The sequence below is a fragment of the Odocoileus virginianus genome, chromosome 32 (genome assembly GCF_023699985.2).
Source record: "Odocoileus virginianus isolate 20LAN1187 ecotype Illinois chromosome 32, Ovbor_1.2, whole genome shotgun sequence".
Taxonomy (NCBI): domain Eukaryota; kingdom Metazoa; phylum Chordata; class Mammalia; order Artiodactyla; family Cervidae; genus Odocoileus; species Odocoileus virginianus.
In genome coordinates this window covers 36,356,825-36,377,389 of record NC_069705.1, presented here as the reverse complement: position 1 = coordinate 36,377,389, position 20,565 = coordinate 36,356,825, and the positions used below count along the sequence as shown (strand labels likewise).

Sequence of the window (20,565 nt, the reverse complement as noted above, 5' to 3'; positions counted from 1 at the left end):
GGCAGTCCAGTGGTTAAGACTTTGCCTTCCAATGTGGGGGGAAGCAGGTTTGATCCCTGGTCAGGGAAGTAAGACCCCACATGCCTTGGGGCCAAAACACCAAAACATAAGACAGAAACAATATTGTAACAAATTCAATAAAGACTTTAAAAATCATCCACATCCAAAAAAAAAAAAAAAAAAAACTTAAAGAAAATGGCCAACACAAGATCCCAAAACATGAGGGACCTCTGCACAGGGGCGAGAAGAAACACGTGTCAAACCTCCTTTTGACTTCTAAAACCAGGCAGCTTGGGACACACGTATTAAACCCACCTTTGGGGTTATAAATGCTAAGGTTTCGGGGTAGGAATAGAAGCTGTTTCTGTAAGCTCAGAGCCTTTGGTGGATGTGCGTTGTCTCTGCTGTTGTAGATTCTATAGCTCTGAGCTCCAGCTTCGAGACAGAGAAACAGGACACATTTAAAACAGCCACGTCCCTGCTTAGGGGCGACTGGTTTAGAGGCAAGCGTGCTACAGTTTGTGAAAGAAGCTGAGAGCACTGCTGGGGGGAACCGGGCAGTTACTTTCAGCGCCCCCCGCCCCAGGCTGGCCTCCCAAGCCACTGGGCTGGGGCGCCCACTTTTGGAGAGTTTGTGTACTCTCCCTTCCCTTTCTGGCAGTGGTGGTGGAGAGCGGGCCCAGGGCATTCATCTCTGTGGCCTGCTCCAGCCTGCTCGCTGTGGGTTGGCATTGGTCCTTACCAACACCAATGGCATAGCATACCCAGGGCTCCACTGCAGGAAGAGGACCCTCCTGGGGCTGGTGCAACCCCCTCCTCCTGCAAGCTAGGGTGCTCTGGTTCCCGGGACTCCAACTAGAATGCTGCACACCACCCCCTTATCAGACGGTCGACCACCCTGTGAACGTGACAGAGACCACCTCTGCTCCGGGAGAGCAGGGGCCTCAGCGATAAAGGCAGGCACATGCAACTGCTTTTACCAAAACCCACTCCCCAAACGGTGATTCAGAGGCTTTGCTTATGACAGGCACAATCTCTAGTCCTTCAGAAAAATCTAGAATTTAATTCCACTCAGGGGTGTTCACTGCTTGCTGTAAGCTGTCCGCCAGCCAGGCCTCACCGGGCAAACAGCTGAAGAAAACAGCCTGTCGCAAGGAGCGAACAGCCATCAGAGAAACATTCGTGGAGACCAAGCCTGAGCTCCTCCGCTTCTGGTGAGCCCGCTTTCCCTCCTTTGGTGGGACGTGCGGGCAGTCGAGTCGGTAGCAGGCGATACTGCAAGTCCTTGCTTTGCTTCCTACACAGCTTCAAGGGAGAAGGGAGTGAGGTAGGCTTAAAAGAAACAAGAAAAGCAGGTGGGACAGCAGGTATGAGATAAACGCCCTCAAGCAAATATCTGGGGGCAGCCTGTATTTTCAAGGTTCTGGGTGATGGCCACTCACTGAAGCAGGAACATCAACAGAATATATCCAACACATGAGATTTAGCCTAACAAACAGCCGTGCAGCGACCACCGATATTCCCAGGGAGCAGACAGCAGCGTCCTGAATCTGGGACCTCATCAGATGCTCCCAGCCGGGCCACGAGTTCTGTCATTCACAGGGTCTCACAGGTTATCAGCTTCAGAGAGACCACCTGGAGACGGCGATAGAGAAAAAGCAACATCACTGCGCGTCCTGCAGGATCCACCCCTTCTACCCAAAGGGGCAACGGCTGGCCCGGTTTTCAAGCGCAGCATCCTTCCCAGTCGGGTCTAGCCTCTGCCGGTGAGCGTGACGGAGGGGCAGGGTCACAGAACTGCACCCCAAACCGGAGCAGCACCAGCTCCCCGAGGTCCTTCCAAATCCCCGCACCGCGGCCCCAGCCTCAGTGCCTCAGACTCATCCTCATTCCCTGTCACCGTGAGGAGTCTGGAACCTGCTGGCTCAAGCTCAGCTGGCTCCCGGAGGTCCTCCCCTGAGGACACGTGCAGTGCCATCTCCAAACGTCACACTCGGGCTCTGCGCGTCCCGCCCACGGAGATCCAGACAAGGAGGATCTCCCTCCAGTGACCGCTTCCTCAAGGTCACACGGAGCATCCAGTTCTTGCTGAGCCTTCGATGTGGAGGGGAAAGGCCAGAGGTCCTGGTGGAGTCACTGATGCTGTTCTCTGCATCCTCCCGACAGATTCTCTTTGACCAAACTCTGCTCAGGCTCCCCCGAAATTTCCAGCCACGTCTTCTGTGTTCCTCTCTGCATTGTCCACTTTTAGCACAAATCCTGCTAAGTCAACTTAATCAGAAGCCCACACCCTCAGTATCCGATCGCCTTCCATACCCAATCGGGTTCCTCATTCACCAGATCCTCCGACCCAGAGAGGATTATCTGACTTCCCTGGCCTGCCTTCAGCACGCATCCTGTTACACTGGTTTAACCAGAAGCCCCCCAAGCCCGATGTTTCCTCTTTACAACTTTCCACCCACGAAGCCCCACTTGCTGCTCGGCTATAAACCCCACTTGTCCACACTGAGTTCAGAGTTGAGCCAGTTTTACATGGAGGCCTCTTCCCCTGTGGCAACAGCTCCTGAATAAAATCTGTTTTCACCATTTCACCTCTGTCCAGCTCTGGTTTTTGTCTGACTCTCCGTCTACGGGACAGAGGCCTGAGGCGTCCTGAGGCTTACAAGGGACTTCATAAAATAATGCAGCTATAATACATTTAAAAGAAGAGTGATTAATAACCACTTAAGTGTTATTAACAGAAGAATAAAATAGGACTATGGGTTTTACCCTTGAGTTTACTGGGGAAGCCACAGGAAGGATCATAGCGTTTGTCAGGGGCTTCCCTGATGGCTCAGGGTAAGGAATCTGCCTGCAATGCCGGAGAGTCAGGTTGGATCCCTGGGTCAGGAAGATCCCCTGGAGGAGGGAATGGCAACCCAGAATCAGGCGATTGTGAAGGAAGCTTTATCTTGCCTCCCTCTCGGTGTTAGAGGACTCTTATGCGAATGTGTGGCAGTGTGGTGCTTGCAGGGGACCTTAGAAACAATGTAATCTGGTCGGTTCCCTCGTTTTCCCGCTGAGCAGACAGATGTCCAGAGCCGCTGTGACACAGTCAGGGGTGGCGGTGTCGGAAGTTCCCCCCCCCCCCCCGCCCACCCCAGTGACCAGCGTGGGTCACACACTGGCTGTGCTCAGCGGAGGAAACCCGCCTCGGCTGTCAGCCTCGCCCTGCGGCCGCAGTCCCCGGGGGCGTGCACTTGGGGGTGGACGTGAGGCAGGGTGCGTCCGCGGGCCTCAGGCCCACCTCGGGCAGCGGCCTCTGGGTACCAGCCGTGACGAGGCGACACGGGGACTTCCGCTGCCCCTGCAGCCCTGAGCCGTCCCGGGCCCGGCTGCCGGGCTGCCAGCGTCCTCCGGGGCCCAAGATGGGACTGATGTCGGCCACGCTGAGGGGAAAGAGCTCGGGGGCTGGCTGGGCCAGGCGGCCTGACCCCAGCCCCCTCCCGGAGAGGGGCGTCGGCTCCCCAGGGGAGGGAAGTGCCCCTTCGGCGGTGGCGCTGAAGTACAGCGTGGAGCTGGCCTGCCCGCCCCTGCCCCCCGGACGCCCCTCTGCACCCCTCGCCCCCGGGGCAGCCCCGGCTCCCTCCTCTGAGCCGCCCTCCCGGCCTGCAGCTGACAGCTGCTGGGCTGGAGCTGGGTCAGGACTCTCGCTGGCAAAAGACAGGTAACTTGAGGTCTCATCAGCCTCTGCCTTGGGGACCGCTGGAAACTCAGAGCCTTCCTCTGAGGTTAGAGGGTCCTGGGGTGATGAAGGGGGCTCCTGCAGTGGGGGCGTCCTCTGCCTGCTGTGGTATTGGCTCAACCCCCACTCAGGGGAGGAAAAGCGGGCCAGGCCATCTTCTCCAAAGACTGCATTGATCTTTGACACGTTCCCCGTCTTCAGAGCCAGCTTCACCAGCAGCCAGTGGTGGTGGCTGAGGAAAGAGGCCTCCCCTGCTGTCTGGCTTTCCAGCCCAGCCTCTGGGGGCGCCCACTGTGGGCTGGGGGGCTTCCCCAGGCTTGGGAGCTCATCGCTTTCCTCTGGGCAGGTCCCCAGGCTGTCTGGTCCCTCCCCGGCTGGGCCTGGGGCTTGTGGAGAAGAGTCTTCTTCTGCTTTATCACCCTCTGTGGGGCCACAGGATGTGTGTACACAGCCCTGCCAGATGTCTGTGGATTTCGGATGCAGCAAGCTATAGTAAATGACCAGCGAGACAGTGCCTGCAAAACAAGAGGGAAAAAAAAAACACACAAGGTGACGTTCTTTGAAGTCCTGCATCCTCCCTGTGGTTTGCAGAATTCCGGGTTCCCCAGTTTTGAGTAGAGTAATATTATTTGGGATCCAAAACAGGACTCTTGTTGGAGCATCAGAAGTGGATATTTGGGGGAATTTATGTATGTTCCAGCTCTGATAGGGCTTCCCAGGTGGTGCTAGCGGTAAAGGATCCGCCTGCCAATGCAGGAGATGCAAGAGACGCAGGTTTGATCTTTGGGTTGGGAAGATCCCCTGGAGAAGGAAATGGCAACCCATTGTAGTATTCTTGCCTGGAGAATCCCATGGACAGAGGAGCCTGGTGGGCTATAGTCCACGGGGTCACAAAAGAGTCAGATACAACTGAGTGACTGAACGTGCATCCGTACACATACATACATACATACACAGTTACAATAAGCTGCAAATGTTCCTACACTTAAAAAATGTAAGAACAAAGTTTAAATCCTAGAGATTTTATGACTTCTTCCTTGAAGGAGGCTCCAACTGAGTCCTCTAGGTGTACGTGTGCATGTGTGTGAGACAGAGAGAGAGGTTTGGTAGAAAAGATAATTTCACTTTCAGAAAACCGGGTCAAATACTCAGAACACAGCCATCCACATACTGATTGATGGATTCCAAAGTGAAGGGAGAGAGAGATAAGGAATCATTTCAAAAACAAGACCCAAGCAGAGGTTAAACATACCCATCAAAACCCCCATATCAAGGAATTTCCACGAGCAGCAACAAAACTTCCTTTGTGCACAAACATCTGAACCACATTGTTGTCAGCTTCATTTATTTTGATCAGAAGTGTTGACTGCGGCAATAATTTATTTAGCAGAGCATTCCAGTAATCCTCCCACGTTATTTCCAGTTTCCTGTTGTACTGGACCAAGTGCCGGGTTTCAGGGAGCTCGTAATAAACAGCATGAAGCCTGACACGGGGGTGGGGGGCATGGGGTGAGCTTCGGCAGGGCCAGGAAACGCAGCAAGGGTGCAGCTAGAAGGAGCCCAACAGACGTCCCCTTGCCTGCTCTCAGCATCCCTGGGGGAATGGAGTCAGAACTCCTAATGGAGGGTGACCCAGTGTCGTTTCTGCAGGGGGAACATGCTCAGGCCACTTCCACCCAGTGTCCTGAGTTCTCCGGTCAGTGGCCAGGAGGTATTGTCCCCCTTCTCCTATGAGGAGCCCCCCGAGACCAAGAAAGGGGAGCTGACCCCGTCCACAACCCATCCTGCCAGTTTCAGGGCTGTGTGTGTTCAGTGAAGACAGACTTCCCTCGAAAGCCTGCTGTTTAACTGGTTTCTTGGTGGCAGCCCCAGACTGGCATGCAGTAGGCACTCAATAAGTGTTTACCCAGGCAGCTCAAGATGGAAGCTGGAGCTGCTGCGTTCAAGCCTGGGCTCCATCCCCCCACTGGAGACTCTAGTCCAGGGCACTGGACAGTCAGGGGTTCTGCTGCCCCCGGAAACTGGGGGGAAGGGCCAGCCGGCCTGGCTCTGCCTGAGCCCCTCCAGCCTCACCAGCAGGCCACCCCTGGGGTGGCCCCTGCTCTGCTTGCGGCTTGGGTACGGCCAAGCGAAGGAGACAAAGGCTGATCCAGGCCCTCACGCCCGGGGGTTGGGGGGCGGCCTGGCCACCCTCTCAGCACAGGGCCCAGCCCTGGTCTCCACCCAGCTGCTTCCGAGCCCCGATTCCTACCCCTGGGGTGAGCTGACCGCAAAGAAGCAAGTTGCAGGAGGTGGGGTGACAGAGGGGCAGCGAAGGCGACCTTGGGGCTCACCGATCAGAAATCCAGACAAGACGCCTGCGATAGCCCCCAGGCTGGTCCACGAGGCCTCCTGGAGAAAGTCTGTCGCCAGCAGCACGAGGATGGTATTTTCGAGCAGCATCACCTGTGAGAACAGGAGCGTCAGGGCATGCTCCCGCCCGCGATCTCTTGCAGCCCCCTTCAGGGCTGGGGGCTCCCACTGCTGACCGGGCCCCCCTAAGCAGCAGGGCAGGGCCGAGCGAGCCTCTCCCGCTAAGGGCCCTCCTGTTCTCACTGCAGCTCGCTAAGCGTCTGCATAGGCAGAAACGCACAGGAAACCGAAGGGCACAGCTCACGAGGCTGCAGGGGTCCCTTTGGTGAGTTGGGTGGGGCTGAGAGGGACTTCTATTTGCTACTTTATCTGTTAACTGTATACACATGTCAGTTTTACCATGTGATAATTAAAAGTACTTGCAGAGCTCACAGTGACACTGGATTCCAGCAAGAGTCACAAACTTTCATAACAATTTTAGAATTTTTTTTTTTCCCCAAATATTTGCCCAAGACACCCATCTCCTCCTATCCCTGGATACTGGAGCTCATGGTCCTTCGGGACTGAACTGAATGATCGCCAGCTTCCTGGTTCTCCAGCTTGTGGAGGGCAGACTGTGGGACTTGGTGGCACTGTAATTGCATGAGAGAATCCCTGTAACAAATCTTTTACGTATCTAGACACATCTTACTGGTTCTGTCTCTAGTGGATGCATTTGTTGGGGCCCTCCAGAGAAAGAGAACCAATAGGATATGAATGCAACCACTTTCCACTGACAAAGATGCTCTTCTTGACCAAACCTGACTCAGACGGGCTCCTCTGAGCGCTCTTCTTGGCCTATAAAAACTGCAGACCTGAAGCAGAAATAACTGTTTGAAGCCAACACTAATAGTATTTCCTAATAGCTCAAGCCTGCATCCCTAGCATGGTGACCCAGCTCCAGAGAAGTTCCTGCCTGAGAAAGCTTGGTGCTGCCTGGAGAACTTACTGTTTGTTCCAGAATAAACCTGGTCATAAGGCAGAGAGACCCCTCCACGTAGGAGAGCAACTTTAGAAAGCCTGCAATTATACATAGTTTCTTTGCTTGACATTTTCTGAAATGTCAGTCTTTTACCGCCCAGAGCTGTCTTCTCCAGGACCTGAGAACCAGCCCTCTAAAACGCAAACATCCCAGGAGACAACTTTCCTAGCTCTACTGCGTGTGTGTGAGTTGCTCAGTCGTGTCCAACTCTTTGCAACCCCATGGACTATAGCCTGCCAGGCTCCTCTGTCCATGGGATTTTCCAGGGAAGAATACTGGAGTGGGTTGCCAGTTCCTTCTCCAGGGGAGCTTCCCAACCCAAGGATTGAACCTGGTTGTCCCACGCTGCAGGCAAATTCTTTACCATCTGAGTCACCAGGGAAACCCAGCTCTAAAGTGTGTTAACGCTGCCCCCCGTCATGAATACGTGGGAAGTGTGTGAACGACCCAGATGGTGTGCGGTCACTCCCCGACCTTGCTGGAGACCGCACTGTTCCCTGTCACCCGCTGTCCCTTTAAAATGTGCAGTCGCCTCCGCATGAACGGAGGTGAGGGGTCAGTCCACGCGGGACCCTGCTCCTTGTTGCAGCTGAACTTATCAGGATCTGTGTGCCTCGCCTTTCCTCCGCCTCAGCACCGACCACAGCACTCTCCCCTGGGCGCCCTCCCCCCCGGCTTCCACAGCCTTCACTGTGCTTCTGCCCATTGGAAACTTCCGCAGTGTCTAATTTCTGCCTCTCTGGCTTGATTGCTCTGAGCTCAGTGGTCCAGTGACCAAGATGGCTGGAAAGAAAGAAGCATTTTCCCCCTTCCTCGTATGTGTGCGCGTGTGCTCACTCACTTCAGCCATGGCCGGCTCTGGGCGACCCGTGGACTGGAGCCCGCCAGGCCCTCTGTCCATGGGATTCTCCTGACGGGAACACTGGAGTGGGGTGCCATGCCCGCCTCCAGGGGATCTTTGGGACCCAGGGGTTGAGTCCGTGTCTCTTGCTTCTCCTGCATGGCAGGCGGATTCTTTACCCACTGAGCCACCTGGGAAGTCGCCCTTCCTTGAACAATGGCCCCTAAAACTCCTGGGACATGATCTGCTGACGAGGGTGTGAACGTGACAAAAAAAAAGCAGCAAATGTGAAACGTCTCATTTAGTTCTGCTTCTCAGGGCGCCTCTGGACACCAGCATGTGAGTGTGATGCTCCCACAAACGGACGATGAAATTCACCCTCTTTTATTCACAGTGTGTGTGGGCTCCACCACACACCCAGCCCTCAGCCCACATGGTGTGAGGGGCCTGGTTACTCCGTTTCCAGATTTGTAGACTGAGGCTTGGTGTGACTCAGCCAGTATCATGGGTCCTCTGTGGGCCTGTGGCCTCGGGGGTCAGCGAGCTTTACAGGGCTCCCCTAAACCCGGAGGTGACCACGCCATCACCTGCCCTGGACTGGAGCGGCCTCCCCGGCTCTTCCCTTCACTCCGGTCTCCGTCCTGGAGCACTGGCGCCTCTGAAAGTCTCAACTTCTATTTTTGGTAAAGGCCACTCTTGGTGGCTTATTTCAGCCCAAGTTTATTATTTTATTTACTCTTCACAGGGACCCTGAAAAGTAGGTCGGTCTTAGTCATTGTCTCAGTGACACCAAGAGATGAGTTCCTGATGTGCTGATGAAAAAATAGGTCCAGAGAGTCTAAGCTCTCAGTCACAGTTGGTAACAGTTAATGACAGAGCCAGGGTCCCATGGAAGCCGCCTGGTTCCTAAGCCTCAACTCTGAAGCACGTGGCTGATCCAGGCTCTTCTTTGCCTTCTGCAATACAGCTCAACCTCCTCCCTCTCATCAAAAGTGTCCCTGGTCATCCGAGCAGGAAGTGATAACCCTATGAGATTCAGACACTGCTTTCTCTGCTGGCACAGAGAAATGTCCACATTCTGCCTCTTTATTATTATTTGGGTACAAGCTTATTTCCTCTAATGCACTAGAAGCCGCCTACTAAGCATTATGTCACCTTTGTGTTTTTCACACTACCTATAACCACAGCTATAACTCAGCAATTGAGTTGATTGACAAGGATGTTACGTATATGACAAAGAATACAACTGTGATTATATTTATCAGATGGGTCGCTGAAAAGCATCACCAAATACACCACAATCCTTGCTATGGTAACTACGTGGAAACAGACATCAGGTTGCTACTTTCAGAGACCAGCATCACTGCTCAAGACTATAGTTCTTTTTAGAGTTCTTCCTAGAATCAAGCTATTCCTTCTTAATAGATATGCGTGCACAAGTGCACACACACACATGCATGCCCACGTTCCATGTACACAGTTAAGTTAGGATCACTTGCCGTGTAGAATGCTGCCATTCTGTTTCTGGAGGGGCTGTCCCAGAGGTTGAGGTAGCAGAGGATGAACACGGCACCCACGAGCAGGTTGAAGAGCCTCCAGCGGCAGGTGCTGTCCACGATGTCACTCTGCTGAGCCACGAGCCAGAAGGTCATCACCAGCCAGTGGGCACCTGCAGAGAGCAGCGCCGGGAGTCAGGGCCCAGAGCGGGGGCAGGGCTGGGGGAAGCAGGAGGGGTGGGGCAGGGACTCAGAATCCGGGGCCCATAACCCTCCTTTCTGCTCTGACTGCATGTGACTCGGCATCCAAGGAGACAGACAAAAACCCAGGAGAGAGCCAAGGGACATAAAACATTCGCAGGTTTTATGTCACGTAAGCCTTTGTGCGTTCCTCTCTCCCGGGACACTCAGGGCATCCCTCCACATTCTTGAACCTGGGGCTGGTGGGCTGGCTGAGACCACTTTGCTGGGCAAAATTCAGCAGAGGCCGTGCTGATCCAGGTCTGGGCCAGATTTAAGAGGACTGGCTGCTCCCACCCCCTTGCTCTTGGAATTCTCAGCTGCCGCGTCTGAAGCCAGCTGCCTCGCCTGCATGGAGAGGATGGAGGGGTCCTGGGTGCAGGATGTCTGAAGAGCCAGCCCAGGGGAGCCCCCCTGTGAGTCCAGGTACCTGCGAGCCTACAGGGATGGTGCGAGGACCCTGTAGGCAAGAACCCCCAGCGAACCCCGGTCAGCCCTCAGAGGCCGGGTCATTGCTCATAAATGGTTCTTTTCGGGCGTTAAGTTCCGGGGTTGCTTGTCATGCAGCAGTAGATGGTCGGGACAGAAGCTCAGCTTACCTGCGACAACCAGCACCCAGACGCGGTAAACCCAGAAGAAGAGAACCAGGCTGAGGACGCGAGCCCCAACCATGCCCATCCTCCAGAGCTGCTGGCAGCCGAGGGCCATCCAGGGCGTGGAGGGGTGATCCGGCTTCACGGAGCGCAGGGAATGGGCGTAGCACACCAGGGCCCAGGAGAGCGTGGTCCAGGAGCACAGGGCACTCACCCCTGGAAGGCAAGCGGGCGCCACCAGGACCCTAGGACAGCTAACCGACACAACCTGCCTTCACAGAGGGCGCCACCACCTCCATGCAAACACGCAGGCCTGTCTCCGTGCAGAAGAAACGAGGACCTGGGTACTCCTCCCCCCAGGCGGGCTGGGCTCTCTGTGGGTTCACGCTTAAGGAAATAAAGCCCCAGGGGCTTCCCCGGTGGCTCTGTGGTAAAGAAGCCATCTGCCAATGCAGGAGACACGGGTTTGATCCCTGGTCTGGGAAGACGATCCCACATGCTAGGGAGCAACTCAGCCCGAGCACCACGACTACTGAGTCTGTGCTTGAGAGGCCGGGAGCCGCACCTACCGAGCCCACCTGCCTGTCCAACTCTGCAACCCCTGGTGAGTCATAGCTCAAAAGGCCCCTCTGTCCATGGGATTCTCCAGGCAAGGATACTGGAGCGGGTGGCCATGCCCTCCTCCAGGGGAATCTTCCTGACTCAGGGATCAAACTCACGTCTCTTCTATCTCCTGCACCAGCAGGTGGATTCTTTACCACTCGTGCCACCTGGGAAGCCCTCGGGCCATACAAAGGAGGTATAACCAGATAAACATGGACCAGAACATGAGGGGTGCCAGGCCCGGAGGAGACACCCCGAGGCCTGGCCTGAGTGCCAGCGTCTCTGCTGACACCCGACTTGTTGATCCCATTGCTCTCAAGGGGTGAGGCTCAGGCTGCACGGAGTTAGTCCCGGGAGAAACGGCCACACTGATCTCCCAAGGGCCGCACTGGCCTCCCCAAGGTGTTTTCAGGGTCCTCTCACCACCTGCAACTTCCCTCTCATGGACCAACCCCCACGAAGGAGGTCCACCCCCTGGGAACTCATCGCCCCAAACAAAAGCCAGTTTTAACCGTCACCTTGGGCATCATAGGTAACACCCCTGGTGGTTCAGATGGTAAAAGAATCTGCCAGCAATATAGGAGACCTGGATTCAGTCCCTGGGTTGGGAATCTCCCCTGGAGAAAGAAATGGCAACCCACTCCAGTATTCTGGAGAATCCCATGGACAGAGGGGCCTGGAGGGCTACAGTACATGGGGTTGCAAAGAGTTGGACATGACTGAGCGACTCACACTTTCACTTTTGTGCACCGTAGTGAGCTTGGGCTGCCCTAGCTCTCCCTAACAGGGGACATCTTAGGTTGCCAGGGTTTGCTAAATAGGGCATTCGCTTCTGTCCCCGATGAGAAGTCAGGCAGTCTGTGGCTGGGGGTGGAAGTTACTCACCTGGCACAGAAGCAGTGAAGTCAGAGGCGAGGAAAACGTATGTCTGGACCAGCAGGTGGGGCCCGACCTGAAGCAGGGCTTCGAGGAGGCGCAGGGCCGCAAGGTCCGCCTCCTGCAGCAGCAGCTGGGCCTGGGGGGCGGCCTGCCCTTCCTTCCGGAGGCCGGCGGACATGGCGTCCCAGTGCCTAGGGCGGAGGAGGGCCAGGACTCAGAGCCGCACTGCGAGGGCTCAGTCGGACCCCTCTCCTGTCACATCACCTAGAGACCGAGAGCCTTCTAGAGCCTAGCCCACCACGTCCGCATCCCAGGCCCCTGAGCCCTGACTCCAGGCTGAGGGTGGCGCTTCTGGTCCCAGTGCAGGAATCCTGCCCAGCGGACCTCACTGCCCACACGTGGAAGGGCCGCTGGGTTGGGAGCTGGGAGCGGACAGGTGTGCTGGGGGCTCTCTCTGAGCCCTGGGAAATCCCGAGCTAAGCCTGAGCTGCCTCCCCGACCCCGGGGCCTCTGGCGTCAGTCGCTCAGCCGTGTCCGACTCTGTGTGACCCCCTGGACTATGGCCCGCCAGGCTCCTCTGTCCATGCGATTCCCCAGGCAAGAGTACAGGAGAGGCCCTTCTGCAGAGCCTCCTGCAATGGGAATTAATTCAGTCCCGTTGGACGGCAGGGAGGACAAGGGGCTACTGGGGGGTCTGCAAGACCAGGCTGGCCCGGGCACAGGGGCATTACTGGCTCCTCCAGGTGCAGCCAGGTTCCTCACATCCAGGAAAAGGAGTCAACACAAGAGAAAAAAAATCAGTAAATGTTCCTGTTTCATTCTACTTCCGATAAATGCACCTTTGAAACCTTTCCAGATGCGTCAGTTTCATGCAAGCCGATCAGAGGTGCCATGGACCGCCGTCCTGTGCCACCTGGACGGTCGTGCATGCATGAAAATGTCACTGCAGGCTCTGAGGACTTCAGGTTTTCATAGAAATTTCCCCCCACCCTCCCAGGAGCAGGAACAAGGTGGTCTCTACACCTGACTGCAGCAGGGGCAGGCGTGCCTGCCAAGTCCACCAGCAATCGCAAACTTCAGTCCTATCCACATTAAGAAAAACTGGAAATCATTTTAATTTACCGATTCCTGAACCAGAGCTGGGTGTGCCTTTCAGGTCACCCCAAATGCCCTCTCCCTCTGATCTCTGGCCAGCGTTTCTTTGGCCAGAACAGGAGGGAGTCCTCTTTGAAATGTTCTTAATCAGGGTACCGAGAGCCCAGGAAAGAGGCTCAAGAGAAAACAGCTTTCCTTTTTCATGACTTGGATCCCGGAGTGAAGTGATTTCTAACTGAGGCTTTGAAGCTGTGATCTCTGACCCAAAAAGAATGTTAAGAGAAAGCAGATGAAGCCAAACCTGTAGCTCCCCTTTGGGTCCTGAATCCTCAGTTCTGGGGACAGCCCAGCCCCGCTTCCTAGCCTCCCAGCTGCCCCCATTCATTCAGCAGGCATCTTTATGGGCTGGCCCCACCTGCTGGAGACTGTAGAGGCTGCAAACAAAACTGAAGACCTCTAGAAGCCCAAGATGCAGTTATGGAAAGAAAGCCACACACATGTGCGAAGTTTTAAGCAGGAAGAGAGACGTGCCAAAATGAGAGGTGAGAGGGGTGGTCCTGGGGAGAGAGTCCAGTGTGGGCATAAAACACCCAGAACACCCAGTGGCACAGTTTCGGTCCCTTCTCCCCCAGGCCCTGGCAACCACCATTCTAACTTCTCTCTCTAGGGTTTCAGCTACTCTAAGCACCACATGAGTCTTACTGCATCAGGTCCTCAAGACTCATCCATGTCGTAGCGTATTACAGAATGTGCTTCTGTTTTCCATTGCATGTACAGACCACACTTTACTTATCCGTTCATCCATTAATAGACACTTGGGTTGCCTCATGTTTTGACTGTCGTGAATGATGCTGCTACGAACACAGGTGTACAAAGATCTCTTCAGGACACTGCTTTCAACTTGTTTGGATATTTACCCATTAGTGGAATTGCTGGATTATACAGTAACTCTGTGTTTAAGTAATTGAGGAATTACTATACTGTTTTCCACAGTGCCTACACCATTTTACATGTCCACCAACAGTACACAAGTGTTCTGGTTTCTCCACATCCTTTCCTTGCTAACATTATTTTCATTTTTTTTTTTTTTTTTTTTGTGGTGAGGGGGATAGGATACCCATATCCTAATGGGTATGAGGTGGTATCTCATTGTGGTTTTGATTTGCATTTCCCTAATGGTTAGTAAAGTTGAGCATCTTTTCATGACCTTATTGATAAGAATGTATATTACAAATTTTTAAATGTTAAATTTATACCCATTGATACTAAGCTTGCCTTACATATCCTTAAAGCTCATCTCAACTTTCTTTGTAATAATTTTTCCTTTCTACTACAGAAACATTTTTAACCCCAAACACAGGCTAAGGATGAGAAGGATTAGGTATTCTTCTATCGTCTCATGCTGAGTTTACAAATGCATTTACAGGCTTAAAATCATTTTTTACTCATTGGTAACATATAGAATTAGAGTAGAAATATAAAAACAAAACAAAAAATGTAACTAACTTTGTTTAAACAAGTAGTTACTAATGTCAACTTCTTTTGGAAAGTCAGACTTAACATTATCAGTATTATTTGAAATTTTAAACAAATGCATGGAACTTCCCCGGCAGTCCAGTGGTTAAGACTCTGCACCTCCAATGCAGGGGGCACAGATTCAATCCCTGTATCTGCTGGGGGAACTGAGACCCCACTTGTGGCTGGAAAAAAGAAAAAAAAGGAAAACATTTATGCTTTAGTCCTTGCACTTTTTATAAGCTACTTTATGTCAGGAGGTTTTTGTTTAATTGGTTTCTCTGTAGTTAGTCCAGTCTTCTGCATTATATAGAGCCGCATGCGTGCTAGGGCATTCAGTCAAGTCTGACTCTTTGCGACCCCATGTTCTGTAGCCCATCAGGCTCCTCTGTCCATGGGATTCTCCAGGCACAAAATGGAGTGGGTTGCCATTTCCTCCAGCGGATCTTCCAGACCCAGTGATCGAACTGGGTCTCTTGCATTGCAAGCGGACTCTTTACCATCCGAGCCAGGATCCCTTTTTAAAAAGGTCCGTCTAGTCAAAGCTATGGTTTTTCCACCAGTCATGTATGGATGTGAGAGTTGGTCTATAAACAAAGCTGAGGGCCAAAGAATTGATGCTTTTGAACTGTGGTGTTGGAGAAAACTCTTGAGAGTCCCTTGGACTGCAAGGAGATCCAACCAGTCCATCCTAAAGGAAATCAATCCTGAAGATTCATTGGAAGGACTGATGCTGAAGCTGAAACTCCAGTACTTTGGCCACCTGATGTGAATGAAGAACTGACTCATTTGAGAAGACCCTGATGCTGGGAAAGATTGAAGGCAGGAGGAGAAGGGGATGACAGAGGATGAGATGGCTGGATGGCATCGCCGACTCAATGGACATGAATTTGAGTAAACTTCGGGAGTTGGTGATGGACAGGGAGGCCCGGCGTGCTGCGGTCCTTGGGTTCGCAGAGTCAGGCACGACTGAGCGACTGAACTGAACTAACCCTATATAGGATTGCGCAAACAGAGTTGCTTTGGCTCCATCTACAGGCGCTTTTACTGAACTGCAGTTTGCTGAGAGGCTTCTTTACGGACCCTGATTGGGAGTCCATTACAAAATTCCGTGTGGATTTGCTTAAAGACAATTCAGTATCCAGTGTCTTCTTTGTGAAAGCCAGATATGCTGGCTGCAGGATGAGAAATAGATTTGTTTTCTACCTTGACTTTCAAAGCTTTCTTCTAAGGAAGTAGATTTCCATTTGTTTGTTTTTTTTAAACACAGAACTGCAAACCATGGAGCTTTCTTATGTTAACAAAACTCGGACCCAAATTTGTGGCTCACCTCGAGTAACTGCATTTTACCATTACCTTCTTTTCCAACACTCCCTTCCACTTCCTGAATGTTCTCACTTCTTTTCTTTCTTCTTGCCTTTTTTTTGGTTCTTTTAAATTGTGTGTGTGTGTATATATATATATATATATATTTTTTTTTTAAGTCACCTTAACTGATTTTTTTAAAATAAGAAGAGATATAGATGACTAGTTGTTTTTCCTAATTTCCAATCTTCATGTCTCTCTTCACTTATTTCCATTTTTTAAAATGTATTTAGTATTCATGACATCATTGGAGAGACTTGGGGAAGATGAGTAGGGGGTCAACGTTGGACAGAGGCATGAAAGTGGACACGTGAGCCTGACCCTGTCCCACTTCTGAAAAAGGTACTGGATCAGATGGGCCGGAGGGTCCCCACAGGACCCCAGAAGGCAGACTTACCTGACAATTACTCAGGAAGCTTCTCTCAAGTGACTGGCACTGACTTCACTCTTCTTCTGAGCTATGACATGTTTGCTTAGGGGAAAGCTGATTCATTTTTTCAAGAGGTGGCCTGTCTTTGAAGTCACATGCTTTTTGGCTATAACGTTACCAGGTGGTCCCTGGAAGGACTTGAGCCTTTAATAGTTTTCAGACCAAGCTGGGCTGACAGAAGCATGTGCGCACATGAGTAGTGCCCATGACTGGCTCCAATCCCTCCTGAGCCAGAAGGAAAAGCCACCTCTGCTCTTTCCCCACTGGTCAGAATCTCATCTTTTCAGAGAAACCACACAGCTTGAACACAACGGCCCACCATTAGTCTAAATTGGTGTGGCTGAAAATGCTTCTGGTGCCTTTAGAGATGGAGGGCTCCAGCTCAGGAACCCCAGTGAAATTTGGCTAGCTGCATGATATCTTTATAAGAAGCACCCTCTGGGGTATTCCCTGGCAGTCCAACGGTTAAGACTCCAGGCTTTCACTGCAGAGAGCCCAGGGTTCAATCCTTGGTCAGGGAACGAAGATCCCACATGCCTGGCGGCAAGGCCAAAAAAAAAAAAAAAACAGAAGCACCCTCTGCCTCCAACTTGAGATTCACTCCCTCCTCAGAGTCTACTGGGATACCATAAAACTCACTTCAGTTCCTCTAAAGAAAGCCTTGGGCTACAGCTTGAGGGCCTAAAACACCGAGATCCGAGACTAGACACCACTCCTGGGACGGCCTTCCACCCTCGGGCCTTCCTGTATCCTAAGCGAAGGGGCCGCGCTGGTCTGGTCTCCCACAGGCCAGCCCACTGAGCACTCTCCAGGCTGCCTTTTATGGAAAACTTTGGCCCTGGCACTCAAATGGTTTCTTCTCGCAATAAAAACTTAATGCAAATGTCACCCTGCAGCCTACTGCACTGCTTCAATCTCTGCCGCCCTCCTGGGGTGAAGGGGTGGGGTTCACATGGACCGCCCTGAACCCACTCACTTTCTATGGCTGTAATGGTGAGACCGACTGAATTGAAACAAGAGCACAGAGCATTTGGCCCAAGTCATGAAAAAGCTTTTGAAGGGTCAGAGATCCTCTAGAAGGGGCCCCCTGAGGATGTTCAAGGCAGTTTAGGCTGGGTGAGGGGAGTGGCATCAGAGCAAATGTTCAAAGAGATGGATGCGAAGCCTCTCCCAAGCCGGCATGTTTGTGACCCGAAAGATGGAACACTTATGTGCAGAACGACTCTCCTATCTCAGGTGTGAAGTCACCCATCGGGGTGAGAGGGGCTGTCTGTTCTTACCGCTTCCACACGCCGAGCTGGAGGAGGTGCAGGACCAGCAGCAAGCAGCCACCTTGACGTCCATCTTCTCGGAACCAGAGATAGCTCAGGCCCTGGACCAAGAAGCCGGGCAGTAGCATTGACAGGACCAGCCAGGCCCAGAGGAGCCGGCCTGTGGTGAAGTAGTAAACCACAGCGCAGAGGCCTGGGGGCCGAAGGGGAAGGACCAGAGGGTTAGCAGGAGGCGGGGGGGCGCCTGGGCAACGCTGCATCCCCAGAGCTGGCCGGGCTGCCTGCTAGACCCAGCCCGGGAGCTGGCAAGCCCACAAGCAGCCTAGATGGCAATGAGATTGAATGGAAGGGCCAGAGCTACCCAAAGGGTCAGACGCCATGGTCCGAGGAGACTGCCGGATCACATAGGGCAGCGTGCACAAAGCACTGGGTACTTAGCACGTGCTCGAAAATGTAAACCCTTCCCTCTGGGGACAGAAGATTCTAGAAGGGTCAGGTTTCCAGGTGGCTCAGTGGTAAAGAATCTGCCTACCATGCAGCAGACATGGGTTCGATCCCTGGGTTGGGAAGATCCCCTGGAGGAGGACATGGCAGCCCACTCCAGTATTCTCGTCTGGGAAATCCCATGGACAGAGGGGCCTGGTGGGCTCCAGTCCCTCGGGTGGAAGAAGGGTTGGACATGACTTAGTGACTAAACAGCAACATCAAGAAGACAGGGTCAGGTAGCGGAAGGAGCTTAATCAATCTACTTCAGATCTGCCCTCCCTGATGAATGACAGTAGAGATGGGTGCCCAGGACGAGTAGGTGCTCAGGACTCACAGGAATTGTTTGATACGACTATTGCTTGGGTTTCCCAATGTTAGAGTTTAACACGGATTTATGGGCACACAAGGCTGTGAATTGCAGCAGCAAATGGTTACCAGCCCCGGGTGCAGACGGGAGCCCTGCAGGTCTGGACTGAGAAGCCTGGGCTTGGGCAGCCCCTTCTTGGTCCACAGGCTCTGTGCTGTTGTTGAGTCGCTAAGTCCCGTCTGACTCTTTGAGGCCCCACGGACTGCAGCACACCAGGCTTCTCTGTCCTTCACTATCTTCCAGGGGTCTGCTCAAACTCATGTCCACTGAGTCAGGGATGCCACCCAACCATCTCATCCTCTGTCGCCCTCTTCTCCTCTCGCCTTCAATCTTTCCCAGCATCAGGGTCTATTTCAATGAGTGAGCTGTTCACATCACAAGGCTGAAGTATTGGAGCTTCCGCATCAGTCCTTCCAGTGAATACTCAGGGCTGATTTTCTTTGGGAAGTACAGGTTTGATCTTGGTTCCGTCCCCTGCTCTAATCACCTGGCACACAGCAAACCAGGGTCCCCCAGGCAAAAAGCCTCAGGTGGAGTCACAGCTCCCCAATCTGAGGAATGCCCAAGCCCGGGCTGGGAGGGAAGGAGGAGGCTAGTCCGCGGGGCCCCCTGCAGTGGGTGCTGGGACTGGGGTCCTGTCTCACCGCAGCCCCGCTCAGCGGGGGCGCTGCTCCCGGGCGGAAGTTTAGGGGCAGATCTCAGCCTGGCGCCTCCTCTGTGCACCTTAGAAACCTCAGGGGAACTGCACGGACCCTAGTTCATAAGGGCCCCGCTAACACAAGGTATGTCGGGGGCGGGGCGGACAACTGGATCCCAGGGGTCAAGTTCAGGGCCCGGCACTCAAAAATGGAGCGAGCTGGGGAGGGGTGAGGAACCCTGGGGGTCTCGAAGCTGGAGCCCCATCAAATCCACTCTGCACCCGCCATCCGGGGGGACCCCGCGGAGGAAGAAGCGGCTCCAGGGAGCGGCGGAGGCCTAGGCGCCGGCACCTAAGGAGTTACGCGTTCAAACTGGAAAGGCGCGAAACCGCTCCCCGCGCTCGCTCCGCCGCGGCTGGGGGACCGCGCTCAGCACTCGGCTTGGGGGTCCCCAACCGGCCGCCTCCGGCCAGGAGGTGAACTATGCTCCAGAGCTCCGCGGACGTTGAGCTCGGTCCCACCCCAACCCGGCCCCAAACCGCTCCCCGCGCCGCCCGGACCCCAGGCGGGAGAGGGAGCGGGCAGGGGCGAGCAGGGCGCGCCATGCCCGCGTGCAGCGCCCCGGCCCCGCAGCACCTAGCGGCCTTCTGGAGGGAAGTTGGGGGGGGGGGGGTCAAACGTTCCCAGACTCCCAGCAAGGATCGCCCGTCCGCTGGGGACGAGGGGTGGGAAGGAGGGCTAGAGGTCGGGGGGAGGATTATGCATCCGCAGGGGAGGGGTCTCAGGCACCGGAAGCATCATGCATGCAGCGAGGTGGGGGTCCATGCATCCTCCGGGGGATTTACGCCTCCCTGGGAGGGTCACGCGTTCGCAGGGATCCCCGTGGGGCTGGGCGGGGGTGTGGGGTGCCCAGGGCTAGCACTGGCGCGCAGTGCTGGGGTGCAGGCCGCCGCCGTGGCGGGGCGCGGCTGAGGGTCCCCGGGCGTCAGGGTGGGTCGGAGGGGCGAGCATGGTCTGCCCCGCACTCACGCGCGCTCTGTTCGGCAGCCAGCAGCAGGGCGGACAGGCCCAGGACCCCCGCGTGCATCCTCCGCGCCGCCCGCCCGCCTCCCGCGCCCCCGCCCCTTCCCCTCTGGCCGCCCCGGGACGGGGAGGTTTCCGGCCGGAGACCCCACTGCAGGATGCGTTTGGATTGGGCTCTTCGGCCCAGCGTTTTTTCCCCGGGTTTCCCTCTGGTTTTTCCCGGGTAACTAGACGGGACGGAGGGAGGGAAGAGAGGCAGCTTGAGTGGTCTGGTTGCTAAGTCAGGTAAAGCACCGATTACGCCCGGCCTCTGGATGTGCGCAGCGGCGGTCCCCCAGCCCTGTGACCGGCCCTGGGACAGGACCCTGGGACAGGCGAGTGTTAGGGCCGCGGAAACCGGCCCCCGCCTCCAGCTGCTGAGCGGCAATCTGGTGAACCACTAGTCTGAGAGCACACGGGCTTCTGTGGGAGGAGCTGAGTTGGAACCGTTAAGGAGTCTTTTGAAAATACTGGAGGGCTTGAAAGCTGGCATCTTCCCTGTTTCTCACTCTTAAATCCATCACGATCTCTGTCCGCACAAGTCCGTCACCCCCCCCCCCCCCCCCCCCCATAGACTTGACGGTTAA

The 20,565-nt window shown here is 54.4% G+C and overlaps 1 protein-coding gene across 1 annotated transcript; it reads right to left on the bottom strand.

Annotated features, from left to right (window-relative positions):
- Window positions 1-1,039: 1,039 nt before the first annotated feature.
- On the bottom strand, window positions 1,040-20,023 carry XKR5 (XK related 5). The gene is made up of 7 exons (XM_070459716.1): window positions 19,946-20,023; window positions 17,435-17,618; window positions 11,756-11,940; window positions 10,274-10,483; window positions 9,438-9,607; window positions 6,058-6,169; window positions 1,040-4,239 (listed from the first exon to the last, which is right to left on the bottom strand). The coding sequence occupies exons 1-7, from the start codon at window positions 20,001-20,003 to the stop codon at window positions 3,200-3,202; spliced, it is 1,959 nt and encodes a 652-aa protein (XP_070315817.1). The 5' UTR covers window positions 20,004-20,023; the 3' UTR covers window positions 1,040-3,199.
- Window positions 20,024-20,565: the final 542 nt, after the last annotated feature.

Bases quoted from the DNA above. Each gene is read 5' to 3' on its own strand.
- XKR5 (XM_070459716.1), bottom strand. From the start codon at position 20,003: ATGCACGCGGGGGTCCTGGGCCTGTCCGCCCTGCTGCTGGCTGCCGAA. The intron at 11,941-17,434 runs GTAAGAACAGAC...CCTCCGCCCTAG, and splicing joins CAGCTCGGCGTGTGGAAGCG to GCACTGGGACGCCATGTCCG. The intron at 10,484-11,755 runs GTGAGTAACTTC...CTTGCCTTCCAG, and splicing joins CTTCACTGCTTCTGTGCCAG to GGGTGAGTGCCCTGTGCTCC.